Genomic DNA, 17,772 nt, shown 5'->3' with positions numbered 1-17,772 from the left:
AGAGCCACTGTAAAAACACTGAAATGGCCAAATAAGGGATTAGCAGAATATAACATAAACACTTATGAATAATGAGTCTTTTAATATCTAAAAATAAGCATTATTCAAGGAAATGGACTGTGATGAGGGGACATTTAAAAATATAACTTTTATGACATTAAATAGTGCCAAACTACATTTTATGTATGACCAACTGTTTTTTAGGGCCCGAGCACTGACAGTGCGAAGGCCCTATTGTATCTGCTCTGTTTATTATTATTATTATTATTATTATTATTATTATTTCGGCAAATGAATCGGCCTTTTGAGGGCCTTAACATGCTCAAAAACTCATGAAATTTTGCACACGCATCAGGTCTGGTGAAAATTTATGTATTTTAATGTTCTCAGACATGGCCAGGGAAAATTGCCCCAGTAGCGCCACCTAGAAAAATGAAAAACGCGAGCCCCCGGTATGGGTATGACCTACATGTTTGAAAGTCGGTACACATATCTAACGTTCAGAGTCGAACAAAAAAGTCTGTTATGGCCATGTCCTAAACCCAACAGGAAGTCCGCCATTTTGGATTGAAGGTCACATTTTGGCTCTGATTTTACAATTTCCATGCCTTGTACTTTCGCAAACTCCTCCTTGGGATTTGGTCATATAAGCTTCATATTTGGACAGTGCCAACTACACACCTGGGCCATGTTAAATTGCAGAGCTTTTGAGTTTTCACAATACAGTGAGGCCGTGGCGCCGCGGCGAATTTCGATGACTCGCCATGAAAATCTTATTGCCTCTCATTCTATCATACATTGTCCGATCTGGACCAAAAAGCACACATATGATAAGGCTCCAACCCTGAACATATTTGACATCAGGGACAGCGCCACCTAGTGGGAACAGGAAATGTCATGTTTTACACTTTGGGATACAGTATTGTGATGGGTGACATCTGCAACCTCAAATTTCTCCAGGAAAGCCTTAAGGAGTTGGTCTTGGGTTACAGTGAAAACTGTGAGTTTTCGCGAAAGGGTGTGACCCCGAAAGCATGGCGAACTTTGATGTCTCGCCATGACGAAACAAATTAGTATAACTCAATGAAATTCTGTCTGATCTGTACCAGACTTTACAGGCATGATGTCAGACCCACCCTGAACAGATTGATGTGCCTATTGTCAGGAATACGCAGAGTGCCACCTAGTGGGAACAGGAAATGTCATCGCTTACACTTTGTTGTACTGATTTTCACAGGTTCATCGTGGACACCTCAAAAGCGGTGAATATTAACATATGTCTTATTTTGAGGGATAAGCCTCTTAAATTTCTCTAACTAGAAATATATGTTAAAAAAACAAAAACAATTTTCAATTTTGTTGTAGTTTATTGCACTTTTTTGCAATTTATTTAATTACTATGCACTTAATGCATACATATTATTAAATTTGGTCTATAATGGTTGTATTGCTGTATAGCAACTTGAAATGCTCCCAAAAATGGCACTACAGCCAGAGCTATAATATAAGCTCTGGCGGACTTGGTTCTATGGTAGGTCTTAAAGGGTTAAGCTAGTGGTTCTACGCAGGAATTCGATCAATGTGACATCAGTTCAGACTTGCTGGCTTTAGGTGTTGGGCGTGGCTCGACGCACCAGGGTGCGAGGGCCCTCATAACGCTGCTTGCAGCTTTAATTCTCTTTGTTTTTAATGTTTACACTACTTGTGAAAAATACAATAAATACAAAGTTAAGACCAAACAAACAAACAAAGAAGACCTTATTTATTTGCTTAGCTTCCTCCCCCTGCTCCAACTTTCTTCAGCTTGGCTCTGCTTTTCTAACAAACATATCGTTGCTCTATGGACTGTTTAAAATAGTCTGAGCTTTTTTATTTACAGGATTTGCTTGTACATTCAGCCCCTAATTTTTAAAAAAAAACTTTGGCCATTTTAATATTGGCACGCACCACTGTAACAACATGTACATCACGGAAGAAGGAAAGCATCATAAGTCTCCTTTGAGCAAGAATGAGGCAACGTAGGATTTTGAAATTAATACTGTAGGCCTCAACTGTAGGTAGGTATCACGGCTGATACTAAAGTTCAAATCTCAGTGACGTTGACCGTAGGATTAGAAGCCGTACATCACGTTTTCTGTGAATCTTGTGAAAGCAATAACTCAAGGAGTTCACCTAGGATTTTTAAATGGGCTTTAAAAATCTTGGACGAGTTCAAATCTCAGTCACCTTGACCTTAAGGTCAGAGGTCAAGTTTTCTGAAACTCTTGTGAATGCGAAAACTCAAGAATGGTGTAGGATTTTGAAATTGATATCTTAGGTGTATCTACTACGATGCTGAGGGGTGGCACAGGCAGGCACTATTATCTTTACATTATCAGCTAATGACTTCAAATTGTCAGCTGTGCATAGCTAATACTATGCAAGCTTTCAAAGCAGCTATAATTGTTTTATATTACAGCGTTTTTAAATTTAAAATATCAAATGACTGAACAAAAAATATGAAACTAATATTTAATTTCATGATGAACTGAACCTAAAGATAAAGATGTATTTACAGCCTTGCATTGTGTGAGGGGATATTTACCCGATTCAGTGTTTAGCTTTGTGCTCCACAACATTATTGATCTGCTTCACGTTTTCTGCTCTTATAGCAGCGTTTTGTCCAAAGCAGCTGCTTCCAGTGGAAAAACTTAAAACACACACACTCCTCTACCTGCTCCACACTGAAGAGCATACAGAGTAAGACACTAGTCTGTAAACATATCGGAGAATCAAGAAATATGAGAACCGGATATATCCCTTAGGAGCCGTTAGAGACCACAGTGGAGCTTAAAAAAGCGTGAATATTGGATTTAAACAGGGGGTGATATGTCAGTGCTGTTTACATTTTACATTTTCACACCCCCAGGGGGTTGAAAACTCTTACTTCCTCCGTTATTGGAGATGGATTAATGGATGGATAGACAAAGCACTTAATTAATCCCAAAGAGAAATTGCATTGTTACAGAAATTATCCATCCATTTTCTAAACTACTTTTCCGATTTGTTTTATTCAGGGTCACAGGGGGACTGGAGCCCATCTGAGCTGTCACAGGGCAACAGCAAACACCTCAACCCCCCCCCCCCCCCCCCCCCCCCCCCCCCCAATGTTTTAGTTGTATAACTAGCAATTAAATTAAAGGCTAAACTAAATATGTAGGAGAAAAACATGTCTGTCTGCAATACAGCAGAAACTGAAACCTCTGTGTACTTTAAGATAATGAATATCACTCACGAAGCTATCCTGCTGCCACAAGTCTCTAATTCATTTCCTTTCACACACTTGTGCTGTGACAATGGTTGTTCAATTTCAATGCCAGATGACACTTATCAGATTTTGATAGTGTACAGATTTGCAACGGAAACTATACTTGACTATCTAAAGAAAAAGTTCCATAAATTGTTACCTGGGAGGAATTTTATAATACAAATCTGTGAATGTTGGTGTGGATGTGTATTTTAAAAGACTGTAAGTGTAGAGGTTTGATTAATGAGCTAGAAGTAAAAATGCCACCGCAGCGCCCATTCTAGCAACTATTCTTATCCTATACATTTTTAAAATCTGTCTCATTCTAGCACCAGCCAGATTTGGCCATAGGAGTCCATTTGATGGATCGTTACACGTTCTACATGCTGGAGTTCCTTGAAGACATCCATCCTGCAAGCAAAACCAACATGAATGATCTGGTGAGCCTCTGTTAGCTTGTGTGTCCAGTATGGTCACAACTCCCTCATACCTGTTTGCAGGAAATCGCAATTTCCTGAACCACAAAATAAAATTCTTGTTATACTCTTTGAAATACGTGTTAATGCAAATTTAAGTTTACAGTTGTGGTATTTTTACTTGAGTGACCGAAAGGAAGAGATTTTCTCTGGTGTCTCACATTTTGAACACCATCATTTTATTTGTTATAAATTCATTTGTAGTTACTGCAACAGAACATAACAAAAAAGGTGTGCAGATTTTTATTAGATTGACTTTTTTGAAAGTCAGCTTTTAAAAGGAAGGATGTGGCAATCAGCACTTCTGATACCTGAAGCAGTGTTTTTCTTGCGCTGTCCTCTTCCTCTGTCTGTGGTCCAAAAGAAGTCAGATAAAAGTCACACAGGTCACACTTGAAACAGAATATCTGATACAGTGTTGCAGTCGTTGGCCTTTGACACATCAGGGTGGGAATGGTGAGTACATGTTGCTCTGGTCCATGACTCAGTCTCAGCAGCACTTCCTTTTTCATCTTTTAGCCTCGTGCAGCGATTCAGGCCACAAGGACCACTCCTCATCTGTGTCACCCGGAGTTATGCTCAAAGCACCTCAGATCGTTACTCTGGCACTCTGTGTGTTTTGACACATGCTTATTATTTTTTTCTTCCAATTTTTCTGTTTCTGTAGATTCTCTGTTGTGCCTTTTCAGGGAATTAAGGATCAATACTATGGATTTTCTGGATGAGCCCTCTGAGTTTTCGTTCTTGTTTTTTTTTTTTTTTTTTTTTCTCCAAGCTGCAAAGGCGTGCCATTTGCTGTACCTTTCAAGTCCTGTCTGGCTGAGGAAATAATGTTGACTTCAGTTATGTGATTTTTATATTCTTTTCAAGTGGAAAACAACACATTGATAAACTCACATAGGATTCATTTACAAGCGGTAATGTAACAAGTTTGCTAAAAATTGTAATTGACAAGGACATGCACAAATGTCAGGCACAGTGCCTCTAATCTGTTTCTCACGGTGTCACACCTCCCAGAGCAACAGCTCAATACTAGCTGCAACTGGAACTTGGAATTGGTGGTGCAAAAAGGAATAAATCTAGTATTGTGTCTTTGTGCAGAGTTGTCCTGCACAAAGACACAATACTGCAAGTTATGCTGCTGCTAAAGCTGTCATTGTCATGAGGAGAATATTTATATTTAGAGAGACATTGTTAGTTGTTTTTGTTCTAAATAGTCTGAATAAACAGATATCTTCATGTACATATCCAGAATCTGCATGCATAGGACACTGGGACACAAAGCTTGGTGGTTTCCATTTGCAGTCTGCTTGTATCCAGAGTGCCATCAACCAATTAGGAATTGTGTTATCTGTTGTCCAGAAAATTGTCCGTTTCCCTCAGCAACTGTCAGCGGACTAGCTGACTGGCTCCCAAATAGAGATCCAACGTGACAGAAACCACTAATTTAGAACAATGTTGAATATTCCTAATGTGAAATTTTTGCTGTCTCTGCCTCCACAGTTCAAAGTGTGTCCAAAGAGTCAGTGTGTGTCCACTCCAGGCCATCGTACTGACCTGTTCCTGAGAGATCCTGGAAGTGTTCTCATCACAGATTTCTTTGGTAGTGTCCGCAAAGTTGAGCTCACCATGGATGCCATCAACTTGACTGACCCCATCAAGCAGATGGAGGAGAAGTAAGTTGAATTTATTAGTTTTTTTTGTTAATGGAAAAAGGTATGCATCAATGAAACTAGAATAAAAACAGGATGGCAACCTGCTAAAAACTAAAAATCAGTGGTTGCCTGGTGATTAACTTTGCATTTGGCAAAAAAGTAGCAGAGGTCTGCAACACACTCAACATTTTGATCTATGAGGCTGGGCAATTAATTAAAGTAATCTGTTAAGTAGTATAAGTTAATGTGACTTTGAATATGTAAATGGCTACAGATTTGCAATTTCTTTTCAGCTAAATATGGTAGTTAATCACTGTATTATCAGATTGCATCTAATTTCCAACTTATTGCCGTTTTATCACCTTCTTGATGGACCGAGGTTGAGTGGTTGCAGACCTTGTCCCCCTCTTTGAAACAATCATTTCAAAGGCAATGACACTGCGAGTTCATTGCATACAATTGCAATTATCTTGGCACCACTGTTTTCCCAAATGTGTAAAGATACTTGTGCAAAAATAAGTTGTTTACAAATTGTTTCCAGCTTTTCAAAATGAACTAAAGGTAACAACAGAAAGGGAGATTAAAGGTAGATATTAAAGGGATATCAAATGAAGTTGAACATGGGCTGGGCTGTACTTTCATGATGACATGAGGGTACAGCAAGTCAGTGTCAACTTTGTTTACTAAGCAAGTCATTTAGACAGCCTTATGTATAATGAAGACCTGGATAAGGCAAAGCCTTTTGAGTAAATGATGAAAAATAAATATCTGAAATAGCCACTGGTATATAACACTGCCTCCTGGTGGTTACAGTTTTACATTACTTTTAATAATCATGTAGTAATCATTGCAAAAAAAAGGGGTAGGCAACAAGCGAGTGTTGCATGTGCTGAAAAAGAGTGTGTGTGTGTGTGTGTGTAGGGGGGGGGGGGGGGCGACCCTTATAAAATACTCTCATTTAGGCCAGCCTCATTGCCAGCAGCCAAATTCATTTTGTGTTCAGTTTCCAACTAACCAGCCTTTGATTTCTGTTTAGTACACCTCCCATCAGTGATATTGATTCCTCTGCTAATGACGTGTTGATTGGCCTATTTCTGGAAGATTAAAGCACTCAGTGGCTGTCACTATGACTACCATGTGGTGGTTTTAAGACCTGATTGTAAAGTTGACCAATGACATGTTTGTCTTGGGTAATGGTGCTGCTCATTAGGAACGCATTTACTGCTTTTATAATCAATAATGACACTGAAAGCATTATTTCAGAGAGAAGCGGAGCTCATAATTGGGCATCTTCATTGTCAGCCTTCAGACTTAATGCAGTCTGTCTTCATAAGTGGCAGTGAGTAATGAGCAGTGTTTGCTTTAGATTATCTGTGGCGCTACCCTGTGGTGAATTGCACATATCCAAATTGGTGCATGCTTACATTTTGTGATAAATAGGTTGAGCCACTAGATGGCTGTAGAGAGCTGTCAAACCTTTTCTCTGTGCCTCACGATGTATTGTTTGCTTTATCACCAAGCTCCACTAATGCCATAATAAGCACAATCATCAGGAGTTTTAGGAAGCACACAGCTATCGCAAACAGTTTCCATACACTGATTCTCTAAGCTGCAGGAACAGATGTTTACTGTGTTCAACCTAAAGATGCAATGGGAATTTAACTTTATTAATGATAATACCACCACTCCCCCAACCCTTTGTATTAATTTAATTCACTGTGTTTTAATTGAACCACTGGGAAGTATTAAAGAATCTAATGTGGTTGGCTGCTAATTAGTAATTAGAGGCAATTGCAATACTGATTTTAGTCATTGGCGGTTTGTGGCCCCGGGCAAGTTACTCATTGCACACAACTTCCCCTATTACTTTAATATCGATTACAGCCAGCACATTAGTCCTGCTGATCCTCATGCAGCACAGAAACACCAACACAATGTTATTGAGCTAGCTGTTGGCCTAATTCAGTCCTAGAGAGAGACGTTTTATCTCCATTTCTGATGTAAGAACCAGCAATCACCCGATTCATTTGAAGTTTAACAGCACTAAGTTTACTGATTCACCAAAGTGCTTGCAGCGTCTTTGTACTTTGTTGATGTTGGGAAGACTAACAACATTTATTGTCATTTTGTACGTCCTGTCAGGGTGTTTCTTCAGCCACATTCGGACTTGACTGATAATGCGGTGACAGGAAGTTGCTTTCCGTGCTTCTGTTGGGTCTGGACAGCATTGTAGCAGTGGGGAGATTACAATACAAGCATGTGAAAATAATAGCCATGACCTCATTACTGCAATAATTTAAATTAATGTAGTCATCAGCGTTGGCATTAATAAATAATTATTCATAATTTAACGTGTGAAGATGTTTAAAACCTATTAACGGGTCTTTGTGAATGGAAGGCTTCAACGTGTTTGCAAGGTTTTACCAGTGTAAAATATTACATGTAATGGAATTAGACTATTCAAAGGCTGATTATCCATAACTGGCCATGAAATAAGAGTTAAAAAAGCAATTTTTGACAGTCTTGCAAAGTCTTAGCACTCAATATGTTCTGATTTTTCTTTTTTCTTTTTTGAGATTAAATGTTAGAAGGTGTGTGTCAGGAAAGAAAAGGTTTCATTTTAACACAAAAAATATATATTTGCAGGGCTAATGAATTTCAGGAATAGAGAGCCCAGATTTATGCAGAGATGCCTGTTTAAAATGCAAAGTGTCTCTCTATACTTGAATCAAAGAAAGATGAGCAAGAGTGCCAAACAATAAGGCAGTTGAGGCTGTAATTATTAGTGTGGTGGTGGTGGTGGGGGGCATCACAGGTTTGCTCTCGGTTTTATTAACATCACTTACCTCAGTTGATTGATTTTGTTGTTTGAAAAAGAAAAAGCGATTCTTTAGACTGTTTTGCTATTTTTATAGAAGAAAATACATTTTTATGGGTTTTCACATTTGAAAAGCGAGGAGCTGAAACCAGCTTATCTTTGTACTGTGGTAAGCCCTTTTCACACATGAATTTTGGACAGGTTTGGGAGAAACGGGTCGGGATATTTTCCACAGTTGTCCTTTGTCACGTGTAGCAAACAGCAAGCAATAGTCCTCTTCAAATGTGTTTGCACTCCTGAAACTACTCTTTGTGGTTCAGGTGAGGGAGCTATGTGGATAGAGCATGCAGAAGGCACCAGACTATTACCTGCACAATGGTGCAATTGAATATCATGCAGCCTTTGTATAAGGGAGACCAGCTGATGTCCAAACCTGCTGTATCTGATACATGTCTGTGCTGGGCGCACGGTTGAAAACAGTGATGAATGCCTGAAAGAAAAAATAAGCAAGAAAATGTAGTATATTCAGTTAGTGTTGATCTCTAATTGATCTTTATTTACAACCCTATTTAAAGTAACCATGCTGCATGCTTTAAGAGTATTAAATCCCATGAATTGGCACTCCCTTGAGAAACCAACCTTCACCCTTTTGCCAGCACTTCTGGATCATCTCAAAAAGCAATCGCTAAATCGATGTCAGAAACTGGATCTTTATGAAACCTTTGTCCAGATGTCGTTGCGAAAGTTAGAAAATTGTGTTTCATAAGACCTGAAAATGGGTTGTGGTGAGCTCAGTGTGTTCCCACAGAGAGAAGATCACAGATGTCCTCGGAAACAAGCTGTTATTAAATATAGTGCTGCTTTAATCCACTTTTGTCAGCTCGTTCTGCCTCTCAGACAAGTGGAGGAGGACATTTAGAGAAGATGTGTACATGTGTGCGAGTGTACACATGTGCCTGTCTCATTTTCTAGCTCGCTTTCGCCTCTCTCACTGCCATATCCTCTCGTGCATTTCTAAACATCAATTTCTTCCTCAGAACAAGCCCTTACAATAAGTGAATGGCACTTGATGGTGAAGACATTTTAATGGACCCTCTCGATCCGCAACGTTATACAAAAGCTTAACACTGTAACGACATTGTGTAGTTCCTCACTCTCAGCCATCGGTGGTTGTTGACCGTAACACGTCCTCCTCTGGGCTACACGAGCTCCCAGAGTAATTACAACTATCAAATTAAGCTGAATTCATATCCCATTGAGTATAAAATATACTTAATGTAATTTGTGACCTGCAGGACTGGATTGTGTCTGCAAAAACTGCTTGAGCTGCTGGCAGAGTAAAAAAAAAAAGGAAATTTGTTTAACCTAAAGACTGCAGCTGGCATTGATATCAGAACTAGAGAGGTGGGGGATGAATGCAGGCACATCCCTTTAAATAAGCAGAGGGGACTTATAATGCCTCTCCAAAAAGGTCTTTGTGGAAAATAAAGTAGAAAGTAGTTTGAATTGAATTAGAGCTCATTTCTCATGTTAAGAAAAAAAGGGTGACACATCTGTGCTTTTAGTGACATGTTTCTTGTGGCAGAGAAGCTTGGCACGCACCGAAGGCTCAGCAGGAAGTTGGTTCCCTGCTTACCAGTCCATACGCTTTACTACTATCTGTTTTGTGTGAACATCTTCTTCTCTTCATGACACGCAAGAAGAGACTGTGTGTCTGTGTCAGTGTGACATGAAATGGCCAGAGAGAAAAATGATGGGTAAAAGTAACTTTGAATGAAGAAAGACACAAATAGAAGAACAGGTTTCAATCATCAAGTGGCTGGAGGTGTGTCATGATGGCTCACAGAGGAGATGTGGCCCACTTTGTCTGACCTAAATTTTGGCGAAAGATGGTCACTCCTGAACCTCCACTTGACGGCAAACCTTAGCTCTGGCCCCGTTTGACTTTGTGTCAGAAATTTTTATTTTAGGCTTGATTGTAACTTTCAAGGTTGCTGTCATCTGGACATGGGCGACTGTCAGGTTGATGTACCTCATGGATTTATTCAGACAAGCCCCCTAACAGAGCTACTTTACAGGTGCAGTTTTTGTCATATGTCAAACGACTATGTGTTTATGGTGTATGGTGCTGTAGCTTGTGAGGGCGCTGCCTTTGCCCTTTAAACACAGTTTGATCAACTGCTCTTCATGTTGTTGGACTAAAATAATTTTATTGTGACTGTAGAAACATTGTGGCCATTCTCGACTGATCCTCTTGCAGATATCTAGTGATTTGTGACATTTGCAAAGGTATGGGTAGGGCTGCTCGATTATGGCAAAAATGATAATCACGATTATTTTCACTGAAATTGAGATCTCGATTATTTGACGATATTTATTTAACAATAACAATGTATTGAATAATGACTTTAAAGATTGTCAAAAAATAATATAAAATAGTGTGCAAATACTGATAACAGTGCAAATGTTTGCAATATAAAAAATAAATGAAAAATGTAAACATCTATGTTTAGTGAACTTTGCAGTGTTGCTCTGTGGTGCAGCTACGACACTATAGCAAAGTTTACACACTATGTCTACTTGATCCACGTCTGACTCTGCGAACCCATAATGTTTCCACACCACTGAGGTTTTTTTTCTTACCTCTCTTTTCAACCAACAGCAGTCACTCTCCTCTCCAAATAACTTCTGCTTAGCTTTCCAAGCTTCCCTCAGGTACTCTTAATCAGCGGTTTTTATCGGTTTTGAGCGTTATTTTGTTATCGTTTTTATCGTTTACTCCAGCGGTCTCCAACCTTTTTTGCGCCACGGACCGGTTTATGCCCGACAATATTTTCATGGACCGGCCTTTAAGGTGTCGCGGATAAATACAACAAAATAAAACTAGTACCGGTACCAAAAAAAGAAAATGTATTCATAACCAGTGTTGGGACTAACGCGTTATTAAGTAACGCGTTACAGAAACTTATACGTTATTATTGTGGTAACGAGCACGGTAACTAGTTATTATGCCAAAACCGGGAACGCGTTACTCGTTACTCGGATTTAGATAGGCGCGTTATTCGTTACTTCGTGTGGTGGCTATCGCGGAGCTTCCACAGATTCAATAACATTAGCAAGTGGTGGAGGCCAGCAGGTGGATGAAGTAAAAGGGAGGCAAGAGGATAGACCCGAAGCGGCCGCTGGTCCGAGCGTGTCAGGTGAACTGAACTTCAGGTAAGAAGTTATGACCTGCAGTCTATCTGGGTCAGATATAAACCAAGTTTAGGTGGAGTTTATTTTCGTTATGCTGACTTTTTCGTACTGCGTGCTAGCTAGCATGACGGAGTTTCTATACAGCTGGGTGGGTGGTATGTTACTGATGTTGAACTTTATTTTGTTCATAAGGTTAATTATTAGAGTTGCCAACCATCCCCTAAAAAACGGAATCGTCTCGTATTCAGAGAAAATATTATGCGTTTCGTATTGAGGTGAAAATGAACAGTTTGTCCCGGACTTCAGCTAGAATGAAAAAGACACAAAGCTGCAGCTTTGTGAGGGAGTTATTCTGCAGCTGCCTCTTCTTCTCTAATCCTCTCACCCTCCCTCTCCTGTTTCTACTTCAAACATGAAACTGATCAATAATCAGCTGATCGGCTTTTCTCTCTTGTTTATTTATCGCCCACTTTGCGCCAGAAAGAGGAAACCAGCGGATGTTGCGATAAACAACAGCAGCACTTTTAAGCTTGATCAGCTGTTGTTAGAATTTATTTAATATTATTTTCTAGTGTCAGCTGATGTTTGCTGGAGCCACAGCTGTAAAGCTGCTGGTCATAATATCGGTTTGGTTATGTGGTGAGAGGGAAACATGAAGATGAAACCAGGAGATTGACTGAATCATCAGAGCTGTGATGGAGAAACAGGTTTACCTTTTAGGTGACATGAATGAGTTGAAGGGAAGTTATGAACTGTTTCTGAGAGACAAATAACACCAGGATCCTTTTCTAAGTAGCTGACAGCTGGTAACTGTGCAGGGCGGGTCTAGCAAAGTGTTGCCAGGGGTCCATGTAGGGCATTAAAAGGGAAAGGGGGGCCCAAGGAAATACTTTTCTTATTCTCATTTAAAATTTCTCACTTTTAAAAAAATAGTTATCTGAGTCTTACAACAAACAATTGATAGATTGATACATATATACCATCAGAACAGTGTACATCACTGTCACAACAGTGTTTATTTTCCTTCAAAGGCTTTATGATTTTTCCTATAATGGTGGGCCGGTCTCTAGTCAAAATGCCCGGGACGATTTTTTTGTCCCAGTCCAACTCTGTATGCAGCTCATCTGCAGTCTGGTGTTACCTCCATCTTCCTATTCAGAAGGCAGAATTTCCGAGTTCTGAGTACAATCGAAAGCACCACGACTGCAGTTTTTGTGTTGGATGTAAAAAGCAGGCTAGGATAGAATCAGGTGTGGGATTTCTCTCGTGGTTACTTTCCCTAGGTTTCCCTAAGCAACTTTCCCTAAGCAACTTTCCCTAGCAACTAGTTACTCTGAAAGTAATGAGTAACTTGAAGTAACTGAGTTACTTTTGATAGAAGTAACTAGTAATGTAACTAAGTTACTAATTTAAAGTAACTTACCCAACACTGTTCATAACACACGTGAAAAGACCAAGGAAAACCGAGTAAACGATAAAAATGATAACAAAATAACGCTGAAAACTATACATTTCACACCTGAGCCTCAACTCTCGCGGCCGGTACCAAACGACTCACGGACCGAGGCCCGGGGACCGCTGGTTTACTCGGTTTTCCTGGGTCTTTCCACGTGTGTTATGAATACATTTTCTTTTTTTCGGTACGGGTACTAGTTTTATTTTGTTGTATTTATCCGCGACACCTTAAAGGCCGGTCCATGAAAATATTGTCGGGCATAAACCGGTCCGTGGCGCAAAAAAGGTTGGGGACCGCTGCTCTTAATTGTTGTGACACGTGTTCTAAATGCAGAGAGGTGCGCTTGATTCGCACACAGAGCAGCGCGAGAGTAAAGCACGAGGGAGGGGCTAATAATCGGCTCAGTCATTTTTAATGATCGTTGAAAGCCCAGATCGTAATCGTGATTAAAATTCGATTAATTAGCAGCCCTAGGTATGGGCTTAAACGTTTGTCCTTCAGAGCAACCTGATTTAGGCTGATTCTTTCAGAATGATGGATACCTTATTCTGAAATACTAAAGGCGTGTCTGGTGGTTTTTTAAATTGACCACTGAGAAGTGAAGACAAAGCTGAATAAAGTAAACCAGAACAGTATGTCGATGTCATGTAGAGTCAGCCAAGAGCTGATGAAATGCTCTTTTTATGCTATTATTTCCAAATTTTAATTTTCCACAGTTTGTAAACTCACTAAATTTTATAATACGACACAAATTTAAACAAAGAAGAACAGACTTAGCACTAGTGGCTATATATAAAATCTGTAAAATGAGAACCCAAAAGAAGCTGGTTGCTGTAGAGCAAAAACAACAAACACCAGCTAACAACAAATATGAAACCAATCCATATGAGTGTTGAAGCTGAATGTGCAGCTGCCTCTGACTTCATTGATTTCTGCATCGATGTTCACTGGGGTTTTAGAAGAATTAGTGCAGAGTGCATTGCGAATGTACAGGGGGCTCAGGAGTATGAAGCCCTTCTAACACTTCTTCTTCAGTGAAAATGTGGAGAGTGGACTGCTCAGAGTATAGATTTTTGTTGGTGAATGACTCAATAAATTATACCGTGATGGGTAGTGATATGCAGGCAATCTCTTCCAATCACATCCTCTACTTTAAAGATGATTTTGACACTCATCTGATGTTCCAGGATAACTTTCATTAATTTATCTAGAAGGAGAAAAAGGGAAGGTCATTTGCATCAAAATGCATACAACTGACTGTCAGAGATACACACACCTGAGCTGCACACAGACTGCCAACGGAAACACTGAGTCTGTTCCTCTTCCTGACAGCTTTTCTTCATCACTGAATGATGGTGTTCCACATAACAAAAGCCAAATGTATGAGTGCAATTTGCTTTCTTGAGTAAATGCTCAAAGCGTGCTGTTTTGTGCGGTTTGTTTTTCAGTCCTGTAAATGGAGAGGAGCAAAAAGAGGTGTACTCGTACGCGGACCAGCTGCCAGTGTCTGAGATCATCCATCAGGTAAGACACCGATACTCAACCGCACGAGGAAGCTCATGTCGCTACAAATGAGGTGTTTGTCAAATACCTTTCATGCAAGTTTTCATGCTTGTCAACTTTTATGTGTCTTTTATGTGTTTGCGTATCCAGAGCTGCTTCTTCTTTTCTTCCCTGGCTCTTGTGTTTTGCTTCTTTTGTTGTTGTTGTTATTTTCAAGTGTGTCCATGCTCCTCCTTAATTTGGACACAGAACAGAAAGTTATGTGCAACATCCACCAACAGATGTCTTTGTGCCGTTTCCATGGTGACATCTCTAAGTGTGAAATGCAACTGCCTCCCGGTCTCGGTGTGGAGGGGCCACCATGAAATCCAGCAGAAAGGATAGGCAGGATTGTGGAAAATAATTGTGCATTCACCTCATTCCCAAATGAATTGTGACTTTCACTCGGGTCGACCTTCACAAATGAACACCTCTTCCTCCTCAATCCAGTTTTAGAATGCGCGCTGTGCATTCAGAATAGCCCGGCTCTGGTCTTGTATTACTCTTGTAAGATTTTTCCATTATGAGACTATTAAAAATACAATTTCCGTATTTCCACTTCAACTTATGCCTCACAAAAGTAAAGAATCCACATTAATCTTTGCCTCGAGCAAGAGTAGACATTATTGGTGATTACATTTGGGGTTCAGCCTTGCGAGCTGCCCGCCTTTTTAAAATACAGAGAGTGGACACGTTAATATCGACGTGTGCACAGTGCATTTGCAGGGCAAGACCAGATTTGATTGAACTTTGGAAACCTAAAAAGTCACTTTGTATGCAGTCTGAATGTGGAGTGTGCTGCTTAGTTTATCTTTGCGTGTTTTAATTAGTTCCTGCACATGTAAATGCGATGTATGATGATCAGATGAAATGTGGTGAACGGAGCATCTAGTTAGTTTTGCTTTTACTGACATGTTTTTTTTTAGCTTTGCATAGCACTCATCTAACATAGCATTATTCAACTGCATATTGTCTGAACATTGCATGCTGTCAAAGTCATTTTACATTGTGGGCCACATACAGCACACTTTGATCTTCAGTGGGCCGACACAGTGAAACTTTCCTGTCTGTCAGTCTTAATTTGAGCTTAATCTGTGAGATAGCTCAATATAAGTGCAAGTTAAACGGTATGTCTCAGTTTTTCTACATGACAAAAAAAAATCCTGCTGTAGTGAATGAAAGAAATCTGTCTGCATGACTCTTTGGGCTTAAGTTGTAAGAAATAAACTGCAGACAGTAGATAGTGGAAAAACAGGAATGTTTCTTTTATGACTTAATTAATGTATTTAAGAATGGATGCCTTCCTTCACATTTTCAAAAGTCGTCCAATGAGCCGGATTGTAGTCGTTGCTGGGCGTATTCTGGCCTCTGAGCCTTATGTTTGACACCCCTGTTCAAACAGACACATTGAAGCTTTGCCTAATCTAATTAGTGAAAATAATTGGCCAGATGATAGCTGAAGGATAAATTGTATTAAGCCACTTGGTTCTTTTTTTCAGTCTTTTTTGTTTCTTATTCTTTGTTCTTCAAACAGCTTTAGCCAATGTTTATATTTGTCAAAATGCTAAATAGTCTTTTTGGATTTAACCAAACTTTATGACTGTTTTTTTTAAAAGTGAAGTTTACTAACATCTCTACAGACTGATTAGCTCTGGCATTCCAGCATGAAGGAATTAAAGTAAACTACTAGACATATTTTAAACTCAATGAAGCTGGTCATATTTACAGTGAGCATCTAGGTTCATATAAATGTGGGCCAACATCATATATTGGTAAAATTAACTTATGATTAAAACAAATTTTTCCCAAGGCAAGCCACAGTAAGCTGTCTGCATTTTAATAGACTGGTGAAAGCCCTGTACAACCTTTCTTTGGATTAGTTAAATGTTAACCAACCATCCACAGTGGAAAAACCCACAGATAATTAGCACCATAGGCCCTCATTTTCTTTCGTAGATTCAGCTCATTTATCTGGGATAAGGTTGTTATTCCAGATTCAGGCATGAAAATGGATCAAGCAGAAATGTAGACTGTTGGGACCAAAAAACGAGTTGACATATGACAGTTGACGCTGATACATGATACAGGTGATGTCACATGTGGAACACCTGACAACGTCCAGGCAAAAAGACAGCGTGTCAAAAAATATTTCTACCTTCTCCATTGAGTGACAGCTTCCACAATGTGGAGCTCTAATGTAAAAAAAACAGAAAGGCAAACAGAAAATCCGACTGTGCTTTTGTTGAGGCTCAAAGAGTGATCCAAAGTCATTTTGTTCTGCTGACATCATGCAGCGTGAAAGATGGCAAGCTGATCAGACACAGTGAACACCTCATCAGACAAAGATATTTTTTTTAGTCTGAGTAATATTACACTGTAACTAGGTTCTCTTGCTTCAGAATATATTGGAGCATTTAGGACATAATAGTCAGAAAAGTCCCACAGGAGGTGATGAAAGAAAATAGAGCTAAAGGAAGAACGAATAATGAACTTGGATTGAAGAGGTGGGCAGTCATAACTCCAAATTATTGTTCATTTTGCTCAGTGTCTGCTACAACAACCTTATTTTATTAACGATATTTCAGTTTGATTGAGTAGTAGCAAGCTAAAATATGTTCATTTAATAAATGAAATGGTGCACCACAAACAGTTTTATTGTTTTATGCTAATAAAAAGCCTTTTTGTCTACATAATAGATGCTTCCTAAAGTCTATGTTAGCAGTGTCCCTCCAGAGCGTATTCTGCACTTAATGGATTCACCTTGTCGTTTTAATATCTGTTTATAATAAGCATTCAAGACTTAGTTCTTCCTTACAGTAAGTCTTAGTCATAGGCATGCTGTCTAAACTTAATGGGATGTCATCGTGTAAAGCCTTCGAGAGATCATGGATTAAAGTGAAAATAAAATTGGACTATTTAATACAACAGTTTTTCTGCTGAGCAAAATGTGACAGTTGAGCAATTGTTTCTCTCACTTGAGAGAAGTCGTAGGTTGAAATACTAAGGATTTGAAAGTACAGCCCTCCTCCTGCAGCTCATGCATCTCTTTTTAATGAGTACGGCTGTTTATGATTGACAAGCCACTGCCAGAAAGCCAGCCCAGGAGTTAGTCTTTTTTTAAATAGCTAATCATTAAAAGCCATTCAAAATGAAATCAGCAGCTTACTCTCACAGAGAAAAATAACAACAATCTCTAAAACCAACCTGAGGCTAATGCTATCATGAAATTTTGTCAGTCTTGTAAGCACTTTATGATATTGACATTTCTTTCTGTTTATTCTCATCTACTTTTTAGTTCCTTTTGTGATAGATTACTTTTTTATGTGAACTTTAAAGTTTGTGCA

General features: G+C 39.3%; 1 protein-coding gene across 2 annotated transcripts in view; it reads left to right on the top strand.

Annotated features, from left to right (window-relative positions):
- pigk (phosphatidylinositol glycan anchor biosynthesis, class K) overlaps positions 1-17,772 on the top strand; it is a 38,360-nt gene that overhangs the window by 7,824 nt on the left and 12,764 nt on the right. Inside the window, exons 8-11 of one of the 2 annotated variants that reach the window (XM_006792329.2) lie at positions 3,616-3,726; positions 5,266-5,438; positions 14,335-14,410; positions 14,671-14,808. In XM_006792329.2, coding sequence (XP_006792392.2) covers positions 3,616-3,726; positions 5,266-5,438; positions 14,335-14,410; positions 14,671-14,754 — 444 coding nt within the window. In that variant the 3' untranslated portion in view covers positions 14,755-14,808. Of the gene's footprint in view, positions 1-3,615; positions 3,727-5,265; positions 5,439-14,334; positions 14,411-14,670; positions 14,809-17,772 lie in introns of those variants that run through there. The other variant, XM_006792328.2, reaches the window with a different exon arrangement.

Source organism: Neolamprologus brichardi, chromosome 18 (assembly GCF_056152115.1).
Source record: "Neolamprologus brichardi isolate AB-2024 chromosome 18, ASM5615211v1, whole genome shotgun sequence".
In the NCBI taxonomy this organism is placed as follows: Eukaryota; Metazoa; Chordata; class Actinopteri; order Cichliformes; family Cichlidae; genus Neolamprologus; species Neolamprologus brichardi.
Note: the sequence above shows the minus strand (reverse complement) of the source record. Positions and strands in the feature narration are given on the sequence as shown.